Source organism: Barbus barbus (genome assembly GCF_936440315.1).
Source record: "Barbus barbus genome assembly, chromosome: 10".
Classification (NCBI taxonomy): domain Eukaryota; kingdom Metazoa; phylum Chordata; class Actinopteri; order Cypriniformes; family Cyprinidae; genus Barbus; species Barbus barbus.
In genome coordinates, this window is record NC_136738.1 from 11,308,583 (window position 1) to 11,321,215 (window position 12,633).

Sequence of the window (12,633 nt, forward strand, 5' to 3'; positions counted from 1 at the left end):
GGATTGTGGACTGTTTCGTGTGTGTTTTGCTCCCCGGGTTTTCTCCTCATGTTGATTGTGTTTATTTGATTCCAGGTGTGCCTCGTCGTCTTCCCCAATTATCCTGTGTTTTAAAGCTCCAGTCCTTCTGTTAGTGTTTTTCGGTTCTGAACGTCTGTTCCATGTGTTCCTGTGTCTCATGAATGTCTGGATTATTAAAGACTGTGTTTTGAAGTACTCCTCGCTCCCTCGTTCCTTGCTCCCTGGTAAAGTGTGACAACTATATCCAATGAACAATGAGTCTAGTATTTCTGCCCGTCTTGACTGGTGGACTGGCATATAGGCTATGTTACGGTTATGGAGGCCCCTCCTCAAAGCCGAGGCCCTAGGTGATCGCCTGCTCTGCCTATAGCTAGCGCCGACCCTGCGCAAATGCCAAATTTAAAACACGTTTTCATGATAAATAACGAGCCAGCCGATATCGTGAGGATTGTTTTTAATTAATCGAGAAAGGTGGAAATCGTTATCGAGATTAAAATACAATCAGCCCTAGTTTCTGAACTATATAGCACAGCGAGAGCACGTCACACGAACAACATTTCTTCAACAACTACGCTATCTATAATGCATTTCACTTGGGACTACAACAGTTCTAGATAGGGATCTTCTCCCGCAACACTGTCATTGATATAACCAGGCAGCAACCTCCGTCATGAAACCAACATGGATGTGACTTAAACTGCAATTCATCGATCCAAAAGGGAGTCAGTCCCATAGACTCCCCATGTTAAAATGCCCAACTTTACAGCTGAAAAAAATGTTTACAGCCTGGTACAAAAAGTGATTTTGGTCTGTATAGCTAATTTTGCCCTTCATGACAACTGTGAGGGGGGTAAACATTTTTTATAACTCATCCGTTTAAATTATATTAAGCCTTAAAATACTGCATAATTAAGGGTGTGGCCACTTGAGTGACATTATTACTGTCGCGCTTGGAGGGTGTGGTTTTAGCAACCAGCTCCATCCACATCTCACCTTTTTGCCCATTTTCGATTATGCGCTGCCAAGATGACGACGGCCGCTTCCGCGCATTTTGAGCTTCAAAAATGCTCTTCACAAACCTACGGGTGACATCACGGACACTACGTCCATTTTTTTTTTTTACAGTCTGTGGATATAACCGCGATTAGCGTGTGCTTCTGACACTGCGCACAGCTGAGTCAACCACACACTCATCACAAATGAGATGATTGCCCACACCCCAACTCAACAAAGTTGCATCTGTGATGATCATCTTGCAATGACAAAGTAGTGGGGCTGTTTTCATGGTAAAAGAGTCCAATAGCACATTCATGTAATGCCAGCAGGCTTACCTCCTGACTGTTCATCCACCATTTAAAGAGCCTCATATTGAGCAGGTCAAATGAAACTCCTGAGGATGCTGTGCCATATGCCATAATATATGCCATAATACCTAATAGTATGTGACATAAACCCACTTGGATCATCTGCCCTTAGAGGGAATGCCCTCTGCCCTAGAGGGAAAGAGGGAATAAACTGCATTGTGCATTAGACCAGAGTCCCTTCTAGAAAATAAATACATCTGTTACACCTCAGAATCTTTGAGGAAATTTAAAACCTGCACACTCTGAAGCCTTAATGGGGCCAGAGTGGAATCCATGCATTTTGTAAGATTTCTATCGAACAGACACAGATACGCCATTGAATCAACTCATCGCGAGGTCTAAACTAATCACACTATCATGTGACGTCAATATTCTGAGTTGGTTTTCTTATCTTAGCCACTTAGAAGAAGTGATAATGACTAACTCAATCAGGAGAACGACAAAGATATTTTGTATCAAGAACTGAAAGAGTCCTTTCGCAACCAGAGAGGAACCTCGTGGTCACGATGTATGGACCAGTATATCCACCGGAAAAGGACAATTCGTGATACCCTCAGGCACAGGAAATCATACAACGTGACCATCCCATGACTCGCTTCCTGCTCTTCTGCGTTTTCAACTCTTTTCTTTTGCAAACAAAAGGGCACAGATGATTTGCATGATGATTTTAAAAGAGAAACATTTAAAATCATTTAGAGTATCAGAGCAAAATTATCCACAAGTAATGTCCCTTATGTCTTTTATATGATTGATATGTTATTATACCAATAAAGTCTAACCGATGTTGTATAACATTGCGAAAAGCTATTAACATGCGTATGAACTAACTGATGTTTAGTGTTGCGTGGAAGCTTGTTTTATCAGCAATAACTTGGTGTGAATGAAAGAATTGATTTTCGGTATCATTCTCGTGTGATAACACTTTATAGAATTTTTTAGCAGAACTTGCAGAGATATTCCCCACCTGGAAGATTAAATATTAGGTTAATTTGTATCCAAAAGAGGAACAGTATGGGGCATGGTTAAAGCCTTGCAGGGACAATCTGATTAGGACAATCGCCCGTGGGATGGACTAAATCAGGCCGCTTAAAACTATGTGACACACACAGCCTCCGCTGGCTTGCTCTCTCGATCTTTGGCTCTTTCGTCTTTGTTTGATAGCGTTCCAACTTGCGCTCACTCGCCACACCATCGTGCGATTGTGCCACCCAGAACCCAAACTCTTTGTGAATCTTCGTGACTGCCAGGAATGTTCAGAGCTTAGTCTTTGTGAACAGACTTCTTAAGAACGCTAAGCCCATCACTCTCAAGGAACCACGCAACAGCCAATCACCAAAAGGATTCCCACGAAAGACGTCACCCAACGACGCTCAGCAGCCATTCAGCAGCCCCGGGATTCCCTGACCTCAGCAAGCGGGAAAACAAAAGATCAGCTGTCAACTTGAACGCAAGTAACAAACAAATCACCATATTTTGCTGAACTGGGCGAATTGATATTAAAGCTGTGACGATAAGCTAAGAATCTCTGCTTTATGAGTTTTCTCAGGGTGAATTTAAAGATCTAGTCGCAGATACTAGAATTTTGGGAACTTCATGCTAACTCCGTAAAACTCATCTTCAGTATGTGTGTGTGTGTGTGTGTGTGTGTGTGTGTGTGTCCATTGATTTTAGTTCCATGTGTTTAGCTTAGGAACGTATTAGAGTAGCTTAAATAAAGATCTGTTTCATTTATAAAGAATCCTTGTCTCGTGTTGTGTAATTTTCAAGTCTAAACATTTGCCCAGATCTTGCATTACCTATAGCTCAGCCTAAGAAGATTATTAACAGTTATTGTGACCTTTGGCCAAGGGCATAATATAAATATAAAATTTGTTAAGATATACAGATTTTAAAGTTAGCTGGACGAACCGTTGATAATGTATAAATTATAAATTTTGAATCAGTTCCATCAAACCCAATCGGACCAGATAATTCAGATCCAATTCCCATTTGATTCTCTAAGAAGCTACAAATAAGAGCTCAAGTTACTACAATTTCATGAATATATGTGAAGCCAGGGCCAATCCAAATGAAAGAACACAAAACTGGTAAGCCTGAGGAACTTCCTGTGTCTCTGGATGATCTCAATACAAAAATATGCAGCAACAACAAATCATGAACAAAATGAACAAATCTATAGTTTGAATCCGAGACAGAATGATCTTCAGTGTCAGAATTGTTAAACTGCACACTTTTTGTGCAAGGGATCAGTTTTTTCTTTCAAGTTCTTTCATTGATACAAATCAAGGATCAGACACAAAAAAAGCATCCTTCTTCGAGACCAGAAAATACCGGCAGTAGAAGCCGGCGTCCCTGTAAGGAGACATTTATTCTATGGCTCCTTTCTCTAACAGGGAAAGCATATCATGCATCAAAACTTGAGCTTTCAAAGAACCAACAATTGTGGGGAGTGTAACGGAGGCCAGCAGGTAGGCGCTGTGCAGGTAAACCTCACTCCCCTGATCTCAAGAGGCGCACTAGCGATTGACTCTAGTGACTGCAGTCTTTAGACTCTTTGTTAGTGCGCCCGCCTCCCATGCCGGAGACCCAGGTTCGAGACCCACTCGGAACAAGAACGAGGTGTGGTGGTTAGGACCTGGGGGTTACAGGAGCACTTTGTTGAAATGAGGCAGACTGCACCAGAATTGGATTGTATGTAGTTTGGGCTCCTTGCTGCTGTCACCTCTGGCTTGCTTAGTTGGGGGCACTAAATATACAGCAATATTATTGAATTGAGCGTACTGACACTATTAGATGAAACCTGAACTGAGCTAGATGATGAAATCACTTTCTACAGGGCTACTTTACAGCTAAATTAACTACTTTCATAACTGACTATCTTTACACAGTTATTGAACAAAGAATTGATCTCTGTTTGCATGAATCATGATTTTCCTATTTATCCTTGTAAAGCTGTATTGTATAAAGTGCTATATGAAGGTGACTTGACTTGACTTCTGTAACTTGACTTGCTGTATAATTAGAAGAACCAGTAACACTTTAGTATAGAGAACAATTATCACTATTAACTAGTCCCTTATTAGCATGCCTATTATTAACATACTGGCTGTTTATTAGTACTTATAAAGCACATATTCTGCATAACCATATTCTACATTCCTACTCACCTAAACTTAACAACTACCTTACTAACTATTAATAAGCAGCAAATTCTGATATTATTGAGGCAAAGGTCATAGTTAATGGTTCGTTAATAATGAGAATTGGACCTTAAAATAAAGTGTGACCGGAAAAACCAATGAGATATTCATTGGCAGAAGTCACCATGCCAAACAATCTGAAACAGGATTCAGACAATCCACAGCAGTTGTAACAGCATAGCCAAAAACGCCACTCTGAAAGTCTGGAGTGTCCATAAAGAAGGTTGTGTGCTTGGTAGCCTGCAGCGCGAAGTCAGTAGCTTGCCTGAGCTAATTGACTGCCTCGGCTGTCAAGCCAGAGCCCTCATCTATGGCCTTAAAGGGATAGTTCACCCAAAAATTCACCGAAAATTCTGTCATTAATTACTCACCCTCATCTTCAGAACACAAATTAAGATATTTTTGAAGGAATCTGAGAGCTCTCTGACCCTCCATAGACAGCAAGGGTCCTTACACAATCAAGACTCAGAAACACAGCAAGGAGATCATTAAAATAATTCATGTGACATCAGTGGTTCAACCGTAATTTTACGAAGCTACAAGAATACTTTTTGAGCGCAAAAGAGAAAAAAAAAAAGCCTTTATTCAAATTCGTCTCCTCCACCCTAGCGCCATTTTGGAAAATATCCACTGAACAAACAGCGTATGCTGTTCTGTGTCAGCTGCGCCACATGCAGGGTGCGAACTATGGGGGAGCTAGGGGGAGCTCGGCTCCCCTTAATAAGATATGGGCTCCCCTGAAAACGTGATTTGAGAAATTCTGGGGGGTCTCAAAAAATATTGACAATGTGTTATTTTGACGTGCAATTTCAGTTTTGTGTAATGTGATCATCGTGGATTATTATGTGTAAAATTGCAAAAATATCATTCATTCATGCATGACGGCGATTTAAACCTAATTCACTTCAATAAAGATAACTATACATGCTATTCTTGTCATGAGCATCAAGATGTGGGGGCGCTGCGGTGCAAATTCATTCCACTCATGTTTAGTACGTTAACTAAAAGATTCGTAGAAAAATATAAACGTTGGATTCAACATTGGCCGTAGATCTGTGCGCCCAGTCCTTGAAATCTATTCTGCAGTTCGCATCATATAGCCACCATGGCAAAAAGAACACAAGGCAGTTTAATGGCACGATCGATTCACCTGCTGCAAGCCCTGTTAGCACACCTCCCGCAGGGATGACAACGCAAGAAGTAAGTCACTAACCAGGTATCCATCCAAGGATTGTTTTGCAGAAAAATATTATATATAGCTGATGGAAATGCCAATTATCGATTAAATTTCTCCTGTGTCGACAAAATCTTTTTCCGTTTAACTTTAGCACATAAATTGCATATCAATACTTCAAATGTTTCGCAAAAATTAGTTTGGAAACACTTTTTGTCGAGAAAAGGGGCTTTAACGCAAATAAATGTGGTGTCACATGACAGAATTAGCCTCTAGGTAGCGTCCGTGTTCATGGTGTTGCTAAAGTTAAAGCACCGTTTCCCTGTAGTTCAAAAGAGCATTAAATCATATTCATATTATTAAATTGTATCTAAAATTATTTTATACATGGTATGAAAAAGACGAGTTGCCTCTCAAACATACCTATCTTAATTTGGTGTTAGTAGGCTAGCCTACATTTACATGATTATTATTAATCTTTTTTTAAAGTGCACTGTTCAGTTTAAATAGCCTGTAGTCCGTGCCTTTCAGCTTGACCACCATAACCCCGTGATATTATGCCAAGCACATTTTGTTTTACACGAACGTGAAGTACAAAACTTTAAATTAATTACTTTTGGTTTGTTAGCTTCTTATATTTTTATTCTTGCTTTGTTCTGAGTTCTTTCTACCGTTAAATTTGTTGATGGAGTGAGGGGAAATAAAATATTTGTTTCATGTTTCTTCAATATTTTTGGCTGACTGTATTTTATTATGACATGAACAGGCTATGCTTAACTGCGCGCGAGGCGCCGGTACGATCGCTTGTGTATTTTTTTTCCCCTTGTAAAAGTGGAAACTTGCACTAGCCTACTCCTTCATTTGTGGTCATATAAGAGTAACACATTATTCAAAACTATTCAAAATGTTTATTTTATTTGGGTACATTCACAATAAAAAACAAAACGTACTTTTGCAAAATAAAGGAAAACTGCCGTTTTCTCAAGAGTGCATCACAAAAATGAACCGAAATTCTGCATATAGGCTGCTAATTGTTGCAGTTTTTTTTCTTTTCTTTGGTTTTGTTAATTCATTAATTATTTAGAAAAATACATTTTGCATATGGGCCTGTTTCTTTTATATATAATAGCTTATGTTTTTCTCCATTCACAGAAGCGCTGCAGGTCACGTTCATGTTGTTTATGCTGCTTTTTGCGTGTATAAAATGAATCCCTGGAAAACAAATTTAGGTATTTGTAATGGGTCAAGCCACCTATCAATTTAAATTTAATTTAATTGTAATTTAACATAATCTTGTCGATTAACGGTTAATATAGCTCAACGACCGTCGGTTAGGAGAAATAAAATAACCGTAATGAACATTCCTATTTCCTATAAACGTTAATCAGAAAAATGATAATAATACAACTGCAACTGTTTATGATCATTGCTTGATTATCAACAGTGGCCTATCTATCTAGTCTATAACAAAGTACAAAAAAAAAAAAAAAACTTAATAAAACACTTAAAAATAATTTTATGTAGGCCTATACAATTTAATATAGGCTTTTTTGTTTGTTTGTTTCAAATGGATGAAGAACAGCTAGCCTAGCCTATAATTTACGCAAAAGGATAAATTATGTATCAAAACAGCTCAAGGGCAAAAAAATTTTGCGATACACCAAAACTTATGTGACAATTCGTTTTTTTTTTTTAGAGATGACGTCATGATGCACACCATTTTATCGGTAAAAGGCCAGTTGGATGGAAACAGCAAATTTCGCTAAGTTTTTTTTTAACGCATATCTCTCTGTCGGTAACAAAACAGCGCAAAATCTGAATGGAAACTTGATTACTGTAAGTCCACGAACAACATCCAAGCAGGTGCCAAAGCTGTCAACAGATAAGCAGCAAGCATCTCGGACCACCGGCATCTTATCATATCCCTTTTCCACCAAGTCAGAAACACCTGGGTTTGTGATCCATACCAAAAGAAACAAAAAGCTGTTTTCCGGATCTTATTATTACCTGATGGAGATCCTGTAAGAAAATTAAAAGCCTTTAAGGCAAATGTGTGCAAAGGCCAGCCAAGAATCGCTCATCCATCTTGGATTGAGTCTGAGGGAGAGCTGCCTTCACAACATGGGAAACAATGCCCAACAAACTCATAGGATAAAGAAGAATATGCTACCTGGCCGCTGACCATAATGTCAGCTATTGAAGCATCACCAAGTAAACCAATGAAAGGAAATTCTTGTCATGAAATCTTACAAAAATGTTGTAATACAATAATATGATTACTCATTATGTGTGAATTTCTATGATTATAATGGACTTATTTAACAAATGCAATAAACTATATGCAAAAAAAAAAAATCATCCATTGTTCTTCATGAATTGTCATGCATTCAGACACCAAAATCATAAAATGTGATACCTTTGTTATCAGCAGCGATAAAACCCAAAATATTCTCATGGCGTAGCATGATGGTCTGATAAATCTCAGCCTCACGAAACCAGGAACGCTCATCTCGTGAGGAGAAGATCTTCACAGCGACGTCCTCCCCCCTCCATTTGCCCCTCCACACTTCCCCAAAGCGCCCCTTCCCAATACTCTCCTGCAGGACAATAGTTCGAGCAATCGTTCTCTGGACCAATAGGGGCAATCCTAAAAGAATATCATGTAAGCTGTGAGTTAAAGGGTTAAAAAACATACACTAACTAACATTTGACAGTAATCATTTTTTGTTTTGATGAGCACAGACAGCTCTTACCTGATCCCGAGCCAGAGGTGCTCATGTCATAGATAAGCTCTTTTAGGCATTTGTCAGATGACACCAGAGTCTGGTCATCCAGGGGTTCCTCTGGATCCTGTTTGTGGGCTTTTATGTGGTTGCACCGCAGGTTTTGTACGGCACACATTCCCAGAATGACACCTACACACACCAGGCATGTTGGCACAAGAATTACGGCTGCTAGTTCCAGCTGACTCCACCCAGACCCATCAGGCGGTGGTTCTACACCAAATACACACACATACAAATACGTTGGTCATCTCATGCAATGTTTTTTATACAGTGATGATATTTGAGCATGTCAAATTATGTAACAAGTTTTTGACAAGTTTAACTATATTTGTGAGGACATTTTCCAAAATCCAGGGTGGATATAGTGCTGAGCGAATACACAACACTTGTGGAGAGACGTGGCCATGTGAAGTAGCATATATATACCATGACACGATGCATGACATGGTAGAGTCACTGCGTGTGTGTGTGAGAGAAAGTGAGTTTTGACAGTTGGTGTTTGAAATCATGAGAATTTCTTAATGTAAACCCATGAGATTTTTTTATATGTATTTTTTTCTCTCTTTTTCTTTCTTTCCTTATTTTGCTGTTTATAGCACTAGGAGGAGTTCCAATTATTCTTGAATGCATATTAAGTCCTGCTACAGCTTCCTTTATCTGGAAATCATAGGCGTCATGACACTAGTGATATGCCTTAGTGGGTGTTGCATGTGCCACCAGCCAACAAATTGGCAAGATTCATGGCTTCAGATAATTGTCACACCTGGACAGCATTCCCATAGTGTTAGCTATTGATGCAGTGTCTCGTTCCCTACTCAGGAAATCAAGGTTACATATTTAACAGAGACAATATCCCCATCACCTTTTTTGCAATAGAAGTCTATGGGGTGGTTTCTGGAGTGCTGTAACTGGTTGCAAGGGCATGGTTAGGAAGTTGGTATGTCACTACTTATTGGCTGCTTTCTAGGCAGAGTCAAATGACCGGTCTCTGTAACATTCTGAATCTGAATTCATCTTACAAATTCCTTGCAAATGTTATGGTTGCCTTATCATTTATATAAGTCATAATCATATCAATCTTCTCTTCAATAAGCCAGACTATCTGACACCTCATTTGTATGGAGGAAGAAGCAAACTAACAATTGCTAGGTTGTTGTATTTGGTTGCTTGGGAGGTTGCTATAGGGTTTAGGTATATGGTTGCTGAGACATTGGCGAATTCCAAATGGAAGTGAGCACCCCATGCCCTACTCCCTTCCAAGGGCAGAGCACTTTGAAGTGAGTTCTTTGAAGGGTGTAGGGCATTACTGTCTCATATAAGCGTTTGGCACTCCCTTGGCAAAGGGAATGACTGACCAGGTGTTATCTTGACAACGCTGCACTTGCGTCCAGCTTTCAGTGCTCCATCAGTTGTTGCAAATAAATATTTCTTCTTATTATTAATTTATTCAAATATTGTCTAATTGTGTCTTATTTAGCTATTATTACACTTTTTCAAACTAAACTTGCTTAAACTTGCTTACACTACCGTCTTAAATTATATTTTTAACTCTGATGAAAAATATTTTGTATTACATTAAAATTAAGACAAATTTAATTAGCCTATTCTACTTACGATTGTATATGAAGTCGAAATCAACACCGTGAAGGGATTCAGTTGCTCACTTTTGTTTGGAACGTCCCTACACTGTCCCCTTCCCAAAATGCCCTTCAAGGGCTCAAAAAAGCCGTTTGGAATTCGTCCATTGATATGTGGTTACTAGGCAGTTGTTAGCATGTTGGATGATTGCTAGGGCATAGATATGTGATTGCTTGGCAGTCGTAAGAGGGTTTCTAGGCAGTTGCTATTGTGATCTTAGTGAATCTTAGTTGCTAGGTCAATAGAGTCAAGTTCAGTCAGCTTTATTTATATAGTGCTTTATACAATACAGATTGTGTCAAAGCAGCTTTACAGTGTTAAAGAGGAAAATAGTGTGTGGATAATGCAAGAGGACAATTGTAAACAGTCAATTTTTCAGTTAAAGTCAGTTCAGTGTTGATTCAGTGATTTCATCATCCAGCTCAGTTTCAGTTCGCTTCAAATAGTGTGTGCACTCAAGCTGACAATATTGCCAGAAATTAAGTGTTAATAGAGGCAAACCCTATGTAAACTATATTCCTCTGGCAATTATTTATGCTGTCATGTGGTTGTTTAGATGGATCGTTAGACCGATCGTTTATAGAGCGATACCTACTTCCCTGCCCCAGTCAGGAAATCAACACATCATGTTCTGATCCTGAGATATGGCTTGTTCATACGTATCATATTGTTAAGAGACATGGTTTCTAAGATCCTCTAAATGGTTGCTAGGGTATGGCTAAACAGTTTCCAGAGTGAAATGTACAGCTGTTTGCATACTAAAGCAAACAATGTTGTGTTGCTGAAATATGGCTAGTCCATAAAGTTCAAAAGATGCATAAAATGCAAGTTGGGTGTTGTTATGGCAGAGTTATATTATCTTATGGAATCTGCTACTAAGGTCCAAAAATCTAGAACATGCGAATGCGGCCCTGAAGTATAGGTGCAGAAGGTCCTTTATAATGTGGAACATGTTACTGAAGGTACCTTAAAGTGAAGGTTTGTTTGCTGGAGCTTAACTTTGTTGCAAACCTTGTGTTTGTATGTCTTCTGCCTCTCTGGGCCATAGACTCAAAACTTAGTCAATCTGCGACATGCGAGACTTGAGACATGCTGCATAAGTTGAACATAGTGTGTCAGTTTCCACACAGGTTGAAGGATCAGAAAGAGGCTGTATCTGTTGCAGTCTCATAAGCCAGAGATCCAGAACTTTATCAATTAATTAATGGTTAACATCTTCTACCTCTCTCCTACTGTCCCACTGGATGGGCCAGAGACTCAGAACTTGGCTGTTTGTGTTAATGTCTCTCTAGACAGACTGTAGGCTCAGAGCATGGTTATATCATTTGTCTCACTGGACTAGCCGGAGACTCCGAAAAGGATTGTGTTGAAGGGTACATTTATGCCTTTCAATTTTGGAGGGGCTAAATTAGCTCCTACTTCAGATTGGTGAACACATGCCATACGAAACAGTCACAAAATAATAAAAAAAGCTGTGTAAGCACACGCTGAGACAGTTACATTACTCTTTTTCCACAATATCGTAACACTGATACACCAATACTACTACCTCTCCAACAGTGAGTTCATGCACACCACAGTATAATAGGAAGCCTAAACACTAAAATACACATTTAATAACATGTTTTTACTCCAAACTCACTTTATAATGTCAGTCAAGTGTTTGACATACCTGTCTTTTGTGGTCCGATGTGGCTTCTTATCATAAAAAAAAATATTTGATAGTATTCTATACAGTACTAAATGCTATGTCTATTAGCACTGCATTATAAATAGTCTTTTTTTTATGAGCATACCCGAGATTTGTAGAATGTGTAGTTTAGATAAATGTTAAAGTTTCCAAACATAGTTATAAATGTGATTTAGATAAATCCTTGTGGTCTCTCTCTGTTTCAGTCACTACTGCTGCAGCCGGAGGTCCTAAGCAGCAGACAACAATGCGTATTTGTGTTTACACTCTGGAGAGCTTCAAATGTTTCTATTTACAATGTGTTTTGCAGCATTGAGCAATGTAGCCAATCACAGACATATCTATTGATTTCTTGAACACAATTGCCATTTAGAGGTGTGTAAATTCAAAATGCACAAATTAAAATGCTGGAGTTTTGTTCAGTGCTGAGTTATGCAAGCTAGCAAATCCACTCATTGTAACAAACAAGGTGTAGATATGAATAATACATAATAATAAGATCCATTGTGGAGTGTAAATTTATTGTTTATACTGGAACTTCCTGAGATCAGACAGAAAACTGAAAAGAGTGTCAGCTTTCTAGTAATAATAAAGGGAGCTTTCTTGGCTATATATAGGCTAATCAATTTAGAATTTGAATAAAAGTTTTGTTTTTCATGCTGCTAAATGGAGCGCAGCTGGAGGAAAACAAAACTAGAGGTATTTAGTATAGCTTGGCGGGAAAGTACCCTATCCTACAGAAAAGCATTAAAAACTGCTA

At 38.9% G+C, this 12,633-nt stretch overlaps 1 protein-coding gene across 1 annotated transcript in view; it reads right to left on the reverse strand.

The window, feature by feature from the left end:
• The window catches only part of LOC306876397 (activin receptor type-1C-like), a 116,333-nt gene that overhangs the window by 44,745 nt on the left and 58,955 nt on the right, over window positions 1–12,633 (reverse strand). The window contains exons 3-4 of the mRNA XM_079427519.1: window positions 8,513–8,755; window positions 8,176–8,406 (exon numbers count right to left, since the gene is read on the reverse strand). Of these exons, the coding sequence (XP_079283645.1) occupies window positions 8,176–8,406; window positions 8,513–8,755 (474 nt within the window). The remainder of the gene's footprint in view (window positions 1–8,175; window positions 8,407–8,512; window positions 8,756–12,633) is intronic.